General features: G+C 35.2%; 1 protein-coding gene across 1 annotated transcript in view; it reads left to right on the top strand.

Annotated features, from left to right (window-relative positions):
* Positions 1-15,110, top strand: part of TBC1D22A (TBC1 domain family member 22A) — a 150,218-nt gene that overhangs the window by 106,604 nt on the left and 28,504 nt on the right. The window contains exon 12 of the mRNA XM_065743568.1: positions 8,214-8,309. Coding sequence (XP_065599640.1) covers positions 8,214-8,309 — 96 coding nt within the window. The remainder of the gene's footprint in view (positions 1-8,213; positions 8,310-15,110) is intronic.

Raw genomic sequence — 15,110 nt, 5'->3', positions numbered from 1 at the left:
AATAATTAGTTATACATGAGGTAAATAGTTTAGAAATTTAAAATGTGAAATCAGGAATTAGCTTAGTAAATATTAGTCACACTGGTTATTTGTGCACCTTTACCTTTTAAAAGCAGCCTGTGGAGGTGGCATGATCTGATGTTGATTAACATGATCTTGAGAAGTTTTTGTCTCAGGTGAAAAAGTGCTCATAAAGGGTGCTTGTACTTTCAGTATTTGCCTAAAGCAGGATAATATTTGTATGAAAATATTTTGCTTTAAAGCAAAGTTCTTCAGCATTAAATCAGTTGTACCATGTTTTTACTAATGATCTGAATTTTGTTATGTACTTTGTTAAGGTAAAGCATATCCTTAGGAATAATTATGTGGATAAATCTGTTTTGATTTCAGTGCAATGCAGCTTTTATTTTTTTCCACCACATTTTGCAAATAATTGGTGTCAAGTCACAACTTGATAAAAAAAAATCAAATTAAATTAATGATTTCAGATGTAATGAACATAGTCTTAATTAGCAGAAGACTTCAAAACAAATTTCTTTCCAGCTGGACAGTTAAGTTTGAATAATTGAAGCCCAGCTTTAAGCCTAGTTTAAGATATAAGAAGACTTAAGGCTCTGATAACCCAAACTTGCATGTTCTTGAAAATGTTTTGTCTGAGAATTTTGATTTAAATCGGTCTTATAACCCACTAAAAAAAAAAGCTTCATGTTTTAGAAAAGATTTTCTCAAACTTTATTGTGCTGGGGGGCTCCTAGTCTTCCAGCTTTGCTTTTATCCTCATCTTACTGTACCTCATCCTTTTAAGAATGGCTCAGACCCTACTTCCAAGAAGGATTTTATGTTACAGTGTGGGTCATCTAAATTAAATTAGGGATGCAAAATGAATTTCCCCAAAATAGGCAGAGGGCTAGATTTTTCAGGCATGTGTGTGTTTTTGAAAAGACTGCAGCTAGTGTCATGTGTCACGTCCTCATATCCTCTTCTGGTTTATATGATCTGAGTACCCAAGACTTTTGCAATGGAAAATGCCTAGGACCAGGGGTATACCTGTGGAAGTGCATTCTTCAGCTTCATCATGCAAGAAATAAAATACACTGTATGCCTATGTGTGCTTCCAGTTGGAGGAAATGAAGAGTGTATTGATGCTCACTGTTAATTGCTGAGGGACTCTCAGCTTCAAGAGATTATGCTGTGCCTTGACTTGGTAAAATACTTTGATACCATATTAATTGCTCTAGACAAAATACTTGGTTCTTTAGGTCTAGTAAACAAAAGAAAATAGAACTGTAAGTATTCAACTACTTTCTAAAACCTAAACTGTGTAAATTATCTGTTTTTGTTGATGAGTCTTGTAATGTTATGTAGTTATCATTTGTTAATGAACTGGTACCTTCCTAGAATAGATCCACTAATTATTGCTGAAGTTTTTGATCTTAAATAGTTGCACAGAAGAAAAACTTGCAGAAAACAATTTATTTCATCTTACTAGAGGAAACAAAATTATGTGTATTAGCTAGGATATTTATGTATCGTCCCTCACCATAATATTGTAGTTGGCACTTAAAATTGCAGAGAATTTCATGCTTGTGTTGATACACCCCTGTTCTTGCTATGTAATACTTACCCGTAGCCATTATGGTTCCCTTCTGCTTTGTAGAAATTCAAAGCAGCAGATACAATTTTTTTTCCCAATAAGTACAAAGTACAACTAATGTCGTTGACAAACTGATCATTCTTCACTGCATCTGAGAAAGGGCTCGTTGACATGTCAAATTACATAAAAGAAATCAACATACTTTCTGGTAGTTTAATTGTGTGTATTTCTTATGCCTATGTTTAGGTAGGTTCTTTTCAAAGTAGTGTTGGAAATATGTGTTTCAGAATATAATTTTTCTCTTGTGTAGAGTTCAGCCTTATCTTTGTATCGAAGGCATTCTCCAAGGAAAATGCCTTGTTTGCCCATCTTTTCTAAATACCCATGAGAAGAAAAGTAACTGTAAAAGAAAAACACTTTTCGGTACTGGTTGTGGAGGTACCTCATTGACCAAGACTCCACTTGACATCCTATACCATTCATGATGAATACTTTAAATCAATCACGTTGAGCCACATGAGAAACACTTGTTTTATTGTTTTTTTCCTCCCACGCTTTTTTTTTCCGAAAAGCTAGGACAAAAAGTCAAATACACACCTGAGGTTGGTTATTTTTAATTCTATTTGAGCTGAACATGTTAGCAAGTGAGAAGAATTTAAACTTTGTTCTCAAAATAAAAGCTACTGTGGAAAGCTACATGAAAGATGCTTCTTAAAATAGTAGTTCAATCAAATCAAGCAAGTAGTGTTCAATAGCATCTTTTTTTTTTTATTCTATATTGATTATCTTGCCATGAATTTTGCATGCATTATACAACATTCTTATGAGGCAGAATATTGACCCAAAAATAGTTCAGTGGTGATCTGCATTCCTTGTGGCTGGGATTTAACAGCAGAAATTTATAGCACAAATTTTCTTCTGGGAACTGTTGCCAATTTGTTGTTAACCAGATTGGAGAGGCCAGCTACTAATTTTTATGAAAACTGGCCTATCGTTCAGTTTTCAGCATAAATCTGCCAAAGCTAATATAACTTTGTAAGATACATTTTGAAACATTCCTAGCAGATATAGGAAATGGGAACACAGTTCTTGCAAAGGATTTTTTTAAAATCCTGTATAGGATACTTCTGATACTTATGGTTTGTTGTTAGGACCTGAAAATGCTGATTACCATTACTTTTTAAAGTATTGTGAACTTTATTTAGATAAGATAGGGTTTTAATGACAAGGTAAAACAAATCCATGAATTTTCAGATGAGTTGATGTGTGTTTGAATTAGAAGCAGCTGCTTTCAGGTCCTATCTGTAAGTAAGGGTGTGATTTGTTTTGTCTTTAAAAACTAAATGATTCAACTTTGTTGCTGTGTTTATTGTTGGATTAGATTCAGTTTAGACAGTGCTATTGGTCACTTGTTACTTTTGGGACAATCTCCTTGGGGCTAGAGTGAAACAAAATGTGCTAACCGAATACTGATAAATCTGTTTAATAAGCATTTTTATAACTTATGGAATTAAAGGAATTGCCCTTGTATGGGTACTGTCTGAAAGCTAGGAAACAGATGGCATGAGTCAACAGGCAGGTTTCAAAATTAAGGAAAATTGCATGTAATCTGCTGTTTTTGATGAGACTTTAGCAGTTTCAATTTAAGTGATGGGGAAAGGGATGGAGGAATGAAACCACAAAGTTTGCTGATAACACTGAGTTTTTCAGAGTAATAAGAGTTGACAGCAAGGAGTTGCAGGACTTCATGTTCTTAAAAACAGCCAGGCAGTAAATAGTAGGTGAAATTCCATGAGAACAAATATAAAGTGATATTGTGCATGTGTTTGGAAAAATCCTAACTTTATCTGTGCAACTACTAGATTCAAGATAGTTTTCTACACTCCAACACAAGAGGAAGATGCTAACTTAGAAGCGGATAAGAAGAATAAAAATAAAAGCTAGAAATTATTAGGAAAGGAGAACAATATATCATTATTCAGCTCTTTGTTTATGTCCTGTCTGCTTCTTACTTGCTGTATACATTTTGGTCCCTATTTCATAAACAGAAAATTGCAAGGAAAGGTGCTTAAGAGTCCTGAGTAAAGGTAGTAGAACCTGTACATGAGGAACTGTGGGATGGACTCTAATGTGCGGAAGAGACAGGGAAGATGCTGGAGTTACAAAGGGAGAGGTTAATGGAACGAAGATAGTGAATAGGAAGGAGTTGTTCATATTCCAATTGAGACAACTGAAAAGCTTTGAATAGAATTAGCAGGTGGCTGTTTAAATAAAGACATGCTGTATAGCATATATTTGGAGTTCTTTGCTGCAAAACAAAACTCTAAGTGGCAAAAATCTTTGGAAAAATAAGTCATGATAAACGTAGATAGACCTCTTAACAGTGCACTGGTGCTGTATTGCTTCTTGGACTGGAGCTCTGAGTCTGGTTTGGGTTGGATTGATTTGGTGCCTGGGAGGATGGATCTCCCAGGTGATGGAGGGATGATTCTCAGAAGAACAGCCAACACATCTGACCTTCAAAGCTGATCGTACTTTTTCTCTTAAATTTAAGGAAAATCCTGGGTATTTGGAGTGAAATGACTTTAGCCTCTTTATATCTAAACTGTCTGTTCTTGATTACGTAGTAAGAACGATGAGTTACGTAAAGTTACTTCATCTGTAACCATAAAACACTTTGAAGTCCTTAATTCTGAACCATTTTGTGAGTGTTAAATGTGGTATTTTATTACCTAACACAGACACAGTTTTGTAGCTTTAATCATTCTGAGTACTTCAAAAATAATCACGTATTATGTTTACTCTCAGCAAATGTACCTATCCTCCCTAAACACTGAAGCATCCAGGGTATGGGAGGCAGGTTAGACTAATCATTGGCTAGATGATAATCAGTCCTGTCATGCAGCAAAATTTGCATTCTTTCAGTGATTGTCTAAATAAGGAAGTTAGGGGAGTGCAGTATAAAGAGCGCCTTTCATTTCAACTGTAGAGGAGATCCAGCATTTGCAGAGCAATGAGATATTTGTGATGTTAACAACCGAAATGATTTTTATTGATAATGACAGATGGTGCTTAGATAATGTGCCCTGAATTGTCTGCAATATGTTCAAAATAAGTCTTCTGGAAGGTTGTACATCTGTCTTGAGATCTTTTGCTAAAATATTTAAATCAAGGTCATTGTTTACATTTGATTTTAAATAGCTTTTAGCTTGTACTCCCTGTTTCTGTACATTTAGAGATCAAACTGTTCATAACTTCAAAAGCTACAAATAGAGAAGTATAATAGGTAGCAGGTGTTAGAAAAGGCAATTATGCATTAGCTGTTTTACTCAATTTCCAAAACTGTCTGAAACTATCCATTGGAAATACTTTGTAGCCTAGGCTAATATCTGAAGCATGATGAGTTTTTAAACCTATAGGGACATATGCATTTTTTCTCTAATAAATTGCATGTTTAAACCTATTTGGTTTCATTTAAAGGAGCTGAAGAAAATTGTATTGGGGAAAAACAAAGGCTGCAGAAAAAAATTTCTTCTGTACTTTCAGATATTTTTCTGCAATTTTTCAAAAACATTTTCAATTTCCATTTTTAAAGGTTTGAGCATATCTGCTCCTAGTATTTTTAAGCCACTTATCTTGACTTTGTGGTTACCAAAGAATTCTCATTGTTGTATGATAACAGGCTAAAATCTTGGGCCAGAATTCGAATCTTAGGTTATTATGAGAAAAAAAGATACTATGATGATTTAATTTTACTACCTCTACCATTTCTTTTATGTGAGTTTGTGCAACAGCAAAATTAACAATTTTGGCAATAGTTCCTGTAATTTACTTTGAAAGTAGTATTTTAATTTTCAGGTAGAATCATAGAATTGCTCAGGTTAGAAGGACTTTCAAGATCATCCAACTGCAACCTAACTACTACCCTAACTCTAACAATCTACCTCTAAACATGTCCCTGAGCACCACATCCTGACAGTTTTTAAACACATTCAGGGATGATGACACAACTGCCTCCCTGGGGAGCCTATTCCAGTGCTCAACAACCCTTTCTGTAAAGAAGTTTTTCCTTACATCCAACCTGAACCTCCCCAGTGCTACTTGAGGCCATTTCCCCTTGTCCTGTCACCAGTGAGAAGAGACCAACCCCACTCTCACTGCAATCACCATTCAAGTATTTGAAGAGAGCAGTAAGGTCTCCACTCACTTTCCTCTTCCCCAGACTAAACAGTTCCTTCAGTCTCTCCTCATAGGGCATATTCTTCAAGCCCTTCACCAACCTTGTTGCCCTGTCCATCAGTACACCAAGGTCCCTTTCTGTCAGGCAGTGTTCCAGCCACTGCTCCCCAAGACTGTAGTGTTGCCTGGGGATGTTGTGACCAAAATGCAGTACTCAACACGTGTCCCTGTTGAAACTCAGACAGTTTTCTGTAATCCTCTTTCCTTCCTCCCTACACATTTCAAGAACTCATATATTCTTAGGAGAGTGGGGAAAAAAAACTAAGTTAATGTATATGTTAATACCAGAGCAAATTCCTTTCTGTTCTCTCCTTCTTGCTCATATCAAGTCATTAAAGAAATACAAATCTTTATTTCCTTATAAAATAAAGAAAATTATAAAATATAAAATATTTTTATTGTATTTCTACAATAACAAATAATCTAAAACATAAGCTATACTAATTAATAATTATTATTTTAAATGAATTTTTCATATGTACAAACTACTCAGTCTCCTGCTTCATCTTCAAGAATAGTCTTCCTCTTTTCTGTATTTCCAGTATCTCTGTACTTCCCTGTATCTGTTCAGGAGTCTCAGTTCACTTTTATTGGCCTCTGTTCTGTAGCTGCCATTTTCCTTCTTCCCCTCTGGTTGGAAGTGATAAGGCTGGTGCAATTATCTTGGGATATCCATTCATTAAAGGAGGTCTGAATGCAGAACCTAGTTCACCAAGCAGTGTCACCATTTTCTCTCTTCTTTGTTACTGCTCTTGTTCCTAACGTGCCGGATAGTCTTCACCAATGGCAGAATATCCTTCAGAGTAAGGAGTGCTGTTCAGATGTGGATGTGGTGATGTTTTCTTGCACAGGCCGTTGAGTTGGTCTTAAGAACTCTTTTCATTGGACTTCACTACCCTGCTTGCTTTCCAAATTAGATATTGTGACTTCTGTGAGACTATTTTGTGTATTCTGGAGAAACCCAGAAGCTTCTCACATATGGATAAATGCTATTACTTTAAAGGACATCTTTAAAATTTGTTTTACAAGTGAGAAATTGCTTGTAATACAGTGCTGAGAAAAAAGTAGAACATAGTTATTGTTTCTAGACTGGATTCTAAACATTTTAAATATTTTTCATCCTTTCAAATAAAATTTTATAAAAGATTGTTCTCAAAGACTGAATTTAGAAATATACAATGTGTTCTTTGAATTTACAGAATAAAGTAGGAAGAGGGTTGTTTTCACTGATTTGGCTTTCTGTGTTTTTAGAGTTATCTTTAATATTTTAAATCATAATATCTGAAGAAGTGGTAGCACCACTCCTCTTTCAAGTATGTTTTTTGAGATATGTTTATAGTTTTACATATGATAGATCTCCATCCCAACGGAAATGTTGGCACTAAAATAAAAGATGTGGATTTTTCAGGAGGATCGTAATAAGTACACAATTCTGTAAAAAAAAATGATAGCTTTAATATTGTAAATTGGACATCTTTTTGATAAAGACAAACTCCGGAGAGTTCTAGTCAAAATTACCATATGCTTTGTATGTTCTGGGGTTTTACATAGTGCTAACGTACTGTGTTATTCATGTATAATTTTCCTAGCATGGGAAAGGTTATCAAAAGATGTTATGATCAAAATCTTCCTTTTCTGCTTCCAACATTAACTAACAGCAGTTTTAAATTTAAAACTTTCCTGAAAATAATCGACATTATCTCTTTTCATGACTTAATGATTTAGACAGTACGATCTATACTTTCAGCAGCTGCTCACATGGTGTTTGTACCAACCCCTGCAGTGCACTTCTCTCAGCCAGGGGTGGACAAGTAGGAGATGGAGGATGTTTTTCCTTCTCCTTTGGTGACTGCAATAAGGTTACTTCATTGTGCTGATACAAATGCCATGTGGAGTATTTTAAATATTGTGTGTTTCTCAGTTTAATAGAAATAAAATAGATATATTATTATACCAAGTTTTAGTTTTAATAACTATAAACCATAGTTTTAAAGTGCTCTTGTAGTTTACTATGGGGGAATTTATAATGAAAAAGCTATTAATTTCAAATAGAGCTACAGTAATCTTAGTAATGGAGATGAAGATGATGTTCATTACACAGCGTAGATAGTACAGTAACAGAATAACATTAGAAATGGAAGAAACATCTGTAAAGAATGAGTTTAAGTATGGGAAGTAAATTCATACTTCACCTTAGTTAATTAGTTATGAATAAGTTTGTCACAGGTCAAATACAATCATATTTGTGATAGCAATAGAAAGTGATTTAGGTGACACATGTAGCAGTAGTGGATGTCATAAAAATACACTTGGACTGTATCTTAATTAGAAGACTGTATTGTAATGATGTTTTTTCTTAATTACTTTTATTTTTTCCTAGTCTGAACCAGAGGGTTTTTCTCACTTCCACTTGTATGTCTGTGCTGCCTTCCTTGTCAGGTGGCGGAAGGAGATTCTGGAGGAGAAGGACTTTCAGGTAAGTAAAGAATTGAGTAATACAAAAATCTGTGGATATTTTTCAATCACAGGGAGGAGTTTATTTAAATTTAGGTTCCAAGCATTATGTGGGGATGAATTTATAACAAAACAGTAACACTTGCAACAAGACTGAAGGTGTATGAGTGTTTGTTAGGGTTCCTCCAAAACTATTAGACCTGAAGTAACAGACTGCAAGCAGTAGTAAATGTGTGGTTGGAAATTAAATAAATAAAAAGTGCTGTTTGTGCTGAAACAGACATTAAGAGAACGATTTCTGGAGATACTATAAGTAAGTCCTAGGCATCTCTTAAAGAAATTTTCTGAAAAGGTAACGGGATTTGTTTTTAAAGCTTAAATACGTCACTGGGGTTACTTATTTATGAATTCCCATTTCTATAATATAGCAGCAAAATCTAACAAGATTATGTTTCTTCTTTCAAAAAAGCAAGGCAAGCAACCTTCAAAAATAATAAGCCTATATTTCAGGGACAAATAAAAGGGTTGTAAAAGTGCTTCAGGTCCTACATTTCAAAATCTTCTGTTTGTCCAGCAAAGAGCATATCAGGTAGTTGTTTGGAATGGGATTTGAATAGTGTAAATAGGCACATAATTTCAGTAGCCACGTAGAAGTTCAGTTACGTTTGTGAACTGGTGACAGTTCCATTTCAAAGTAATATTTTATATTTAATTTTTCTCTCTGATGCACATGCAGTTCTAAAAGGCATTAAAGCTCTGTTTCCAAACTGACTGTAAACAAACCTCACTGCAAAGCCAACACCATTTCCTGCCCCAGGGAAATGGCCTGTTACAAGCTTATTTTCCTTTCAGGTGACTGAACTTTGTTGCCCTGTACAAATGAGCCATTGTATGAATCCGTATATCATTGCAATCTATTTTATCTTCCTTCATAAAACAATTTATTCAGTGCACTTTAACTATTGTTGTCTATCTTTGCAATAAATAAACCCCTATGGGCACAACATAACTACTTTTATACTACCTGATAATACTGTCAGATTTTTTCATTTTATCATTTTGTCAAAAATAATTTCAGTGTTGGTAGTCATACCTCTCAAATATAATTATTCACTGCTAATCCTATTAATTTATTTTCCGCTGAAATTCTGCATCAAAGTTCTTAACATTTTTCACCTCTCTATCAAATACATTGCAACTGTATTTATAGCACTAATGATCTCAAGGTGAAGTGCTGTGAGTTTCTGTTCTCCTTACCTGTGTTCAGATTAGTTCTGTAATGTAATAAATAAGATATGCCTTTATGGTTTAATTTCTTATAGGCTGTGTAAGGAACATAAATCTGTAACGCAGTGGAGCACATTTATCATACTGCTTTAGGTCACTTACCACATAAATAAGCAATTAGTAACTTTGAGGTTCTGTATACTGTTCCTAGTGTTATCACTGTAAAACTTCACCAGAATTGTACAATGTCAGCTTTTAAAATGGCTAAACTAAATTGTTATAAATTATCCAAATTATGCTTTACCCCCACAGGGGGAAAGAAATCCACTATTCTTCCGCTTTGTTATCAGTATCTGTATTGTAGATGATTACTTATTTTATGAGAGCTGCTCCAAAAGTAATGTCTCCTGTTTTATTATGTTCACCCATGACCTCAGAGGTGGATATTGTTGGTAAGACAGTAGGTGTTGAACCTTCTCCCCAGTATCCCGTTACTTGTTGTTGCCATGGAACAGATTGTGGCAGAGGGGCAGTATGACAAAATAGCATCTGACATGGAAGTGCATATGAGGCAAAGGTGTGTCACTGAATTCCTTCATGCAGAAAAAATGGCACCCACTGACATGCCTACTGAACATTTGTGGAGACGAAACAGTGCATATGAGTGCAATGAGGCAGTAGATGGTGTGTTTCAAGAGTAGTGACAGTGGGTCATAGAATGACCAAGGTTAGAAAAGACCTCCAAGATTATTCAGTCCAACTGTCCATCTGCCACCAGTATTTCCCTGCTAAACCGTGTCCGTTTGTAACAACATCTAAATGTTTCTTGAACACCTCCAGGGATGGTGACTCCTCTTCCTCCCTGGGCAGCCCGTTCCAGCTCCTGACCACTCTTTCAGAGAACAAATTTTTCCTAGCATCCAACGTGAATGTCCCCTGGTGCAGCTTGAGGCCATTCCCTCTAGTTCTACTGCTAGTTTTGTGGGAAGAAAGGCTGACCCACTGGAGAATCACCTCCACTGGTGCAGACAAGCTCCTATTCGATGCTGAAATGCATAGGTAATGGTGTTGACTATGTTGAGAAATAGTGTTTTGTATCTGAGAATTTGCTTTATCAAAAAGTATTATTGTGCTCTGTGTATCTGTTGCAGTTTTCTTGGAAATGAGTAGGATCTCAAGTAATGGGGTTTTAAACCACACTGAAAAGATATAAGTTCAGTATATGTTGTTGGATGAATATGCTTGCATTGAATTCACGTTATTTAGAAGTCCTAGGCATAGTATATTTTGCACTGAAATTTTGAGGTTTATAAAATATATTGAGAATTATCAGTACATATGTCCAATCATTTCCCTTGCACATAGTGTATGTTGTATGCATTTTTCTGCATATAAAATAACTGAGACATGTCTGCTAATCAGTTAGGATTGAATCCTCAGTTCTTACTGTGAAAATTTGCTTTTATCTTTCACATGTCTATTTGACCTCTTTCGGTAGAATGAAAAAACTTCTTCTTTTCGGTAGAATGAAAAAAAGATTTTTAAGGCAGAATGATTTCCCCAGAACATTGGGTGTGGTCATGTTCCAGATAAGACACTGAGCAGGTTTTGGATCAAAGGCCAATTGTAAAGATTTTGATTATGCTAGGTTAGGCAATATTTTTTCTTATTATTTGATGAAGTATGTTATCAGTAGCATTACAGACAGAGCAAAGATAGACCATAACCTTTACTCTTAAGATACTTGTTTCTGTTATCTTAAATCAGTCTTTCTGCAGCCTTATCAATTAATAAAAGTGTGTGACATTTATTCTTCCTCATATGAAGCAATTTATTTTTAGATATCAAATGTTTACTTGTACATGGTAACAGTCCCTTATCACTGACAGCTTTTGTATGTGTATGGCTTTCATTTTTATTTTTATTTCCTTATTTTTGTTGCTTCCACCATGTAATGATGTCACGGCTGGGGTAATATTATGAAGTGTTACAACTTGAAAACTACCACTTGGTACTTGATTCACATCTGTAGAAGGAATCATTATAGTATCGTCTTTGAATTTGACTTATTGGTTGTCATTTTTCTAACTTCAGCTGTAATTTCAAAGTTTTCCTTAATTCATGGGATAAATACAAGTAGTTGATAATGTTAAGTGATAAAACATTCAAGCATGATTTTGAGCATATTTAGAATTAAAATATTGATAGAAAATACAGCTGTTGAATTTAATAGTGTTAGGGACAGGATATTTGGAAGATTGGTAAGGAAACAGGACAGTAGGGACAGATTTATCTGTCATACTTACTATAAGTTAATAGTAATGTTGGGCTGATGCTGATTTAAATGTTGGATATTAAAGATTTAATTCTAATTTTCAGTATAAGTAAGTTATAATTTTGTTGACATAACTGAAATATAAAAATATATTCAGTATGTTGCAGTAAGGAATCTGTCTTGCAGATTTTTTTTTATCAATATAAGATACAGGCTTTTCTATCCAGCAGACATTTTCACCCATGCTGTCATTAACCCACATCTTTATTACTACAGTGTCCTTTTCTTTGGCTTTGACAAATGCATTTTTGCTTCATTTATATTCATGCAGACTGTGAAGAAGCTGTAAAGATCATTTTTCAGTCCATCATTTTTCCTTGCTGTTCACCTTCTGTAACTTCCTTTCCTATGTGGCACTGAGGAAAAATATGTGGTTTCTATTTCAAGGCCGTTAATGGACTAATACCAACACCTTACATGTCATCTCATATTCTGTACTGAGATTTTGACTGCCAGTTTATCAGCTGGCAGTGACAGCCTCATCACATGTTCCTGAGTTATCGACAGAGTATCTGTGCTCTGCTCTGTGTTGACCACCTCATTTAAATGGAGCACATAATGCAGATCTTGCTGCTTTTCTCTCAGTCCTTGTAAGTTCTATTCTTCTGTGATGTGTGGAATAGATGTGACAGGTAGGCTATGATGTTGTTAGTCACATTCATATTGACTGGTTTTGTGTTGGTTCTTTTTACCTTTCTGCGAACTTGCTGTCGCTTGGAACTTACTTAAGTAATGAAATCTTCAGATTAGTGACTGTCCTTTCTTCTGATTTAAAATAACAATTAGTTAATCTGAGTAAACGCTATGGAGTAGCTTCAGTGACTTCATGAGCAAAATGAATGTATACGCAGTAGTCTTTTCTAGTAAAATGCTGAAAAATGCACTTGACTTTTAAAAATGTTTCATTAAAGTGAAATATTACAAGGTAATATTAGTTCAAATGATGAAAGATGAACCACCATCTTTCTAACTTGTATGATGAATAACATTTAAGGAAATCTAGGTTATTATTACTTATGTAAAAGTGTATGCGTTCCAAAGTTGTTATTGGGTTTATTAAACTGAATCTTCATTTTTTGCATATGTTTGTTTTAAGATGGATGCATGTTCCAGAAGCTTCTGAAACATTTCGCAGTGCCTCTGTTTGCATGAACATCATTTAGGATGTGTTTAGGTTACTGATGCAGTGAGCACCCTCAGCCCCTTTGGTTTGTTTTGCCTTTCCTTCCCCGGTTAACAAGCACTGTACCAGAATCAGCACAGCTCACTGTTACTCGCTACTACTCTGAAATCTCAGCTCACTCTTGAGTGCTTTGACCCCTTCTGGCTACCTAGATAAATTGTGGATGCCCCATCCCATGACATGCTTCATACCATGTTGGATTGGGCTTTGGGCAGCCTGGTCATGGGGAAGGGAGTTGGGCTAGGTGTTCATTCATGTCACTTCCGTTCCCGTTTCTGTTAAAGTAGATGCTTGCATGTAAGCTAAAATTGCTTGAAAAAGTTAAAAAGAAACATAAATCTACTTCTATATACTTGTCATAGACATGTATTTGTACCAGGTACACAAGTTAAATAATGTAACTTTGCACCTTAAAATGAAATTGTAAGTTAATTACAGAGGTGACAGAATAAAAAGATGCCTGGAAGACAAATTGCAGTCTTTGAACAATATCTGCCTAGCGTTAAGATGCTTTTCTTCATGCATTCTCCTATGTTAAATGACCAGATAGTGTTACTTCATGATCCTTTATGAAAGATAATTTGTGCAATTTTGTACTGCTGCCTACAAGAGTTACTGATTTTGGTTTAGAAAGTTTAATATGAAAGTCTTTCCTGGTGATTATGCTCTATAGAAACATGTAAGGTATCAGAATTATGATTTTATACCATCTATTTATTCTCAACAACTGTGGTATGATTTTCACAGTCTTTTTTGATATTTTTTCTATTTTATGATAAGGATTTTTAAACTGTTACTGCCACTTTATCCTTTAAATAGCTGTAGGACTTCCCACATCATATGACATGAACTATAACTAACAACAAATATTTTTAATGTATCTTCTGGTGTGTATGCTGCTAGAAATTCAGTTCCCATATTTCTTTTGAGCATCATAGAAAATGACCAATATATAGTGCACATTGAAGAAAAGATAGAAGGGAAGTGGGAAAGTGAAATTTGTTTGGTAACAAAGGCATTCAATAGCAAAGAGTGCTGCTGAAAACTTAATGTCTCCATGGTGACTATTCTGTTTTTTATCTTTCTGTTAATCATGAGTTTATTAGCAGCTGGAGTACATTTTGGACAACATCAAAGAAAGAGCAGTGTAACACACATTCTAGTAATGAAGCCCACACATCCAACCTTTTGTTTGTGAGGAATAATAGCGCTTTTAGGTTGATAAGTTCATCTTTATCTTGAAGGACCCTTCAGCAGCTTTTCCTGGCTACTGTAAGTTCTTACACAAGTTAGGCCTTTTCCCTGTTTCCAATTCCCTGTGTCCAAAAGTTCCTTATCTATGTACGTGTCTCCTCCTGCCTCTGAACACAAACTTCCTCTCAGAGGCTTTACAGTTTTGTCTTTACATCCTGGTTACTTTTACTTTACAGCCACTTGTTAGAGGAAGTCATTTTTATCATTTTTCGATGTGATTACTATGAGTATTTTTATATTTACTCCATAAAAAGTCCTTTTAGCATTTGTTCAGAAGAGTTCATAGAAGTTAAAGGGGTACTTCAGGTTGATCAAAGACAGGATCTCTGTAGGCATCCAACTTGCAGCTCAAAGCAGTGTCAGCTCTGAGTTTGGTCCAGGTTGGACTGTGCTTTATTCAGCTGAATCCTGGAAACTGTCAGGGACAGAGACTACATGACCTAAATAGATCCTTCTAGGTTTTGCACTACGCGGTGTTTCCAAGAGTTGCAAATATCTTAATGTTTCAGTGCTGAATTGATGTCAAACAGACATAGACTAAGCTGAAATCCTTATGGCAAACTAAGATCTGAAAAGATATAACTTAGTCCTTTTGCTTTTCAAGTAGTTTTTGGAACAGGAGTGTATACCCCTTTTCTATGTAAGCTGTATAATTAGTTGGTTTTGTAGTCCTGGATCTTGTGTCCTTGGTCAGCTCCCCCTCCATGTATGGGGAGTTAACAGGGCCTTTTCAGTGAATGTATCAATAGCAGATCTGAGGTAAATTGTGTGAGCATGGAAATATTTCTAACCCACAGAGCCTGACTTCTAATGCTGCTGTGATT

The sequence above is a fragment of the Cyrtonyx montezumae genome, unplaced genomic scaffold (assembly GCF_038088225.1).
Source record: "Cyrtonyx montezumae isolate F1298 unplaced genomic scaffold, pur_monq_1.0 scaffold_3, whole genome shotgun sequence".
In the NCBI taxonomy this organism is placed as follows: Eukaryota; Metazoa; Chordata; class Aves; order Galliformes; family Odontophoridae; genus Cyrtonyx; species Cyrtonyx montezumae.
The sequence above is the reverse complement of the archived record's forward strand: the minus strand, read 5'-3'. Positions and strand labels throughout refer to the sequence as shown.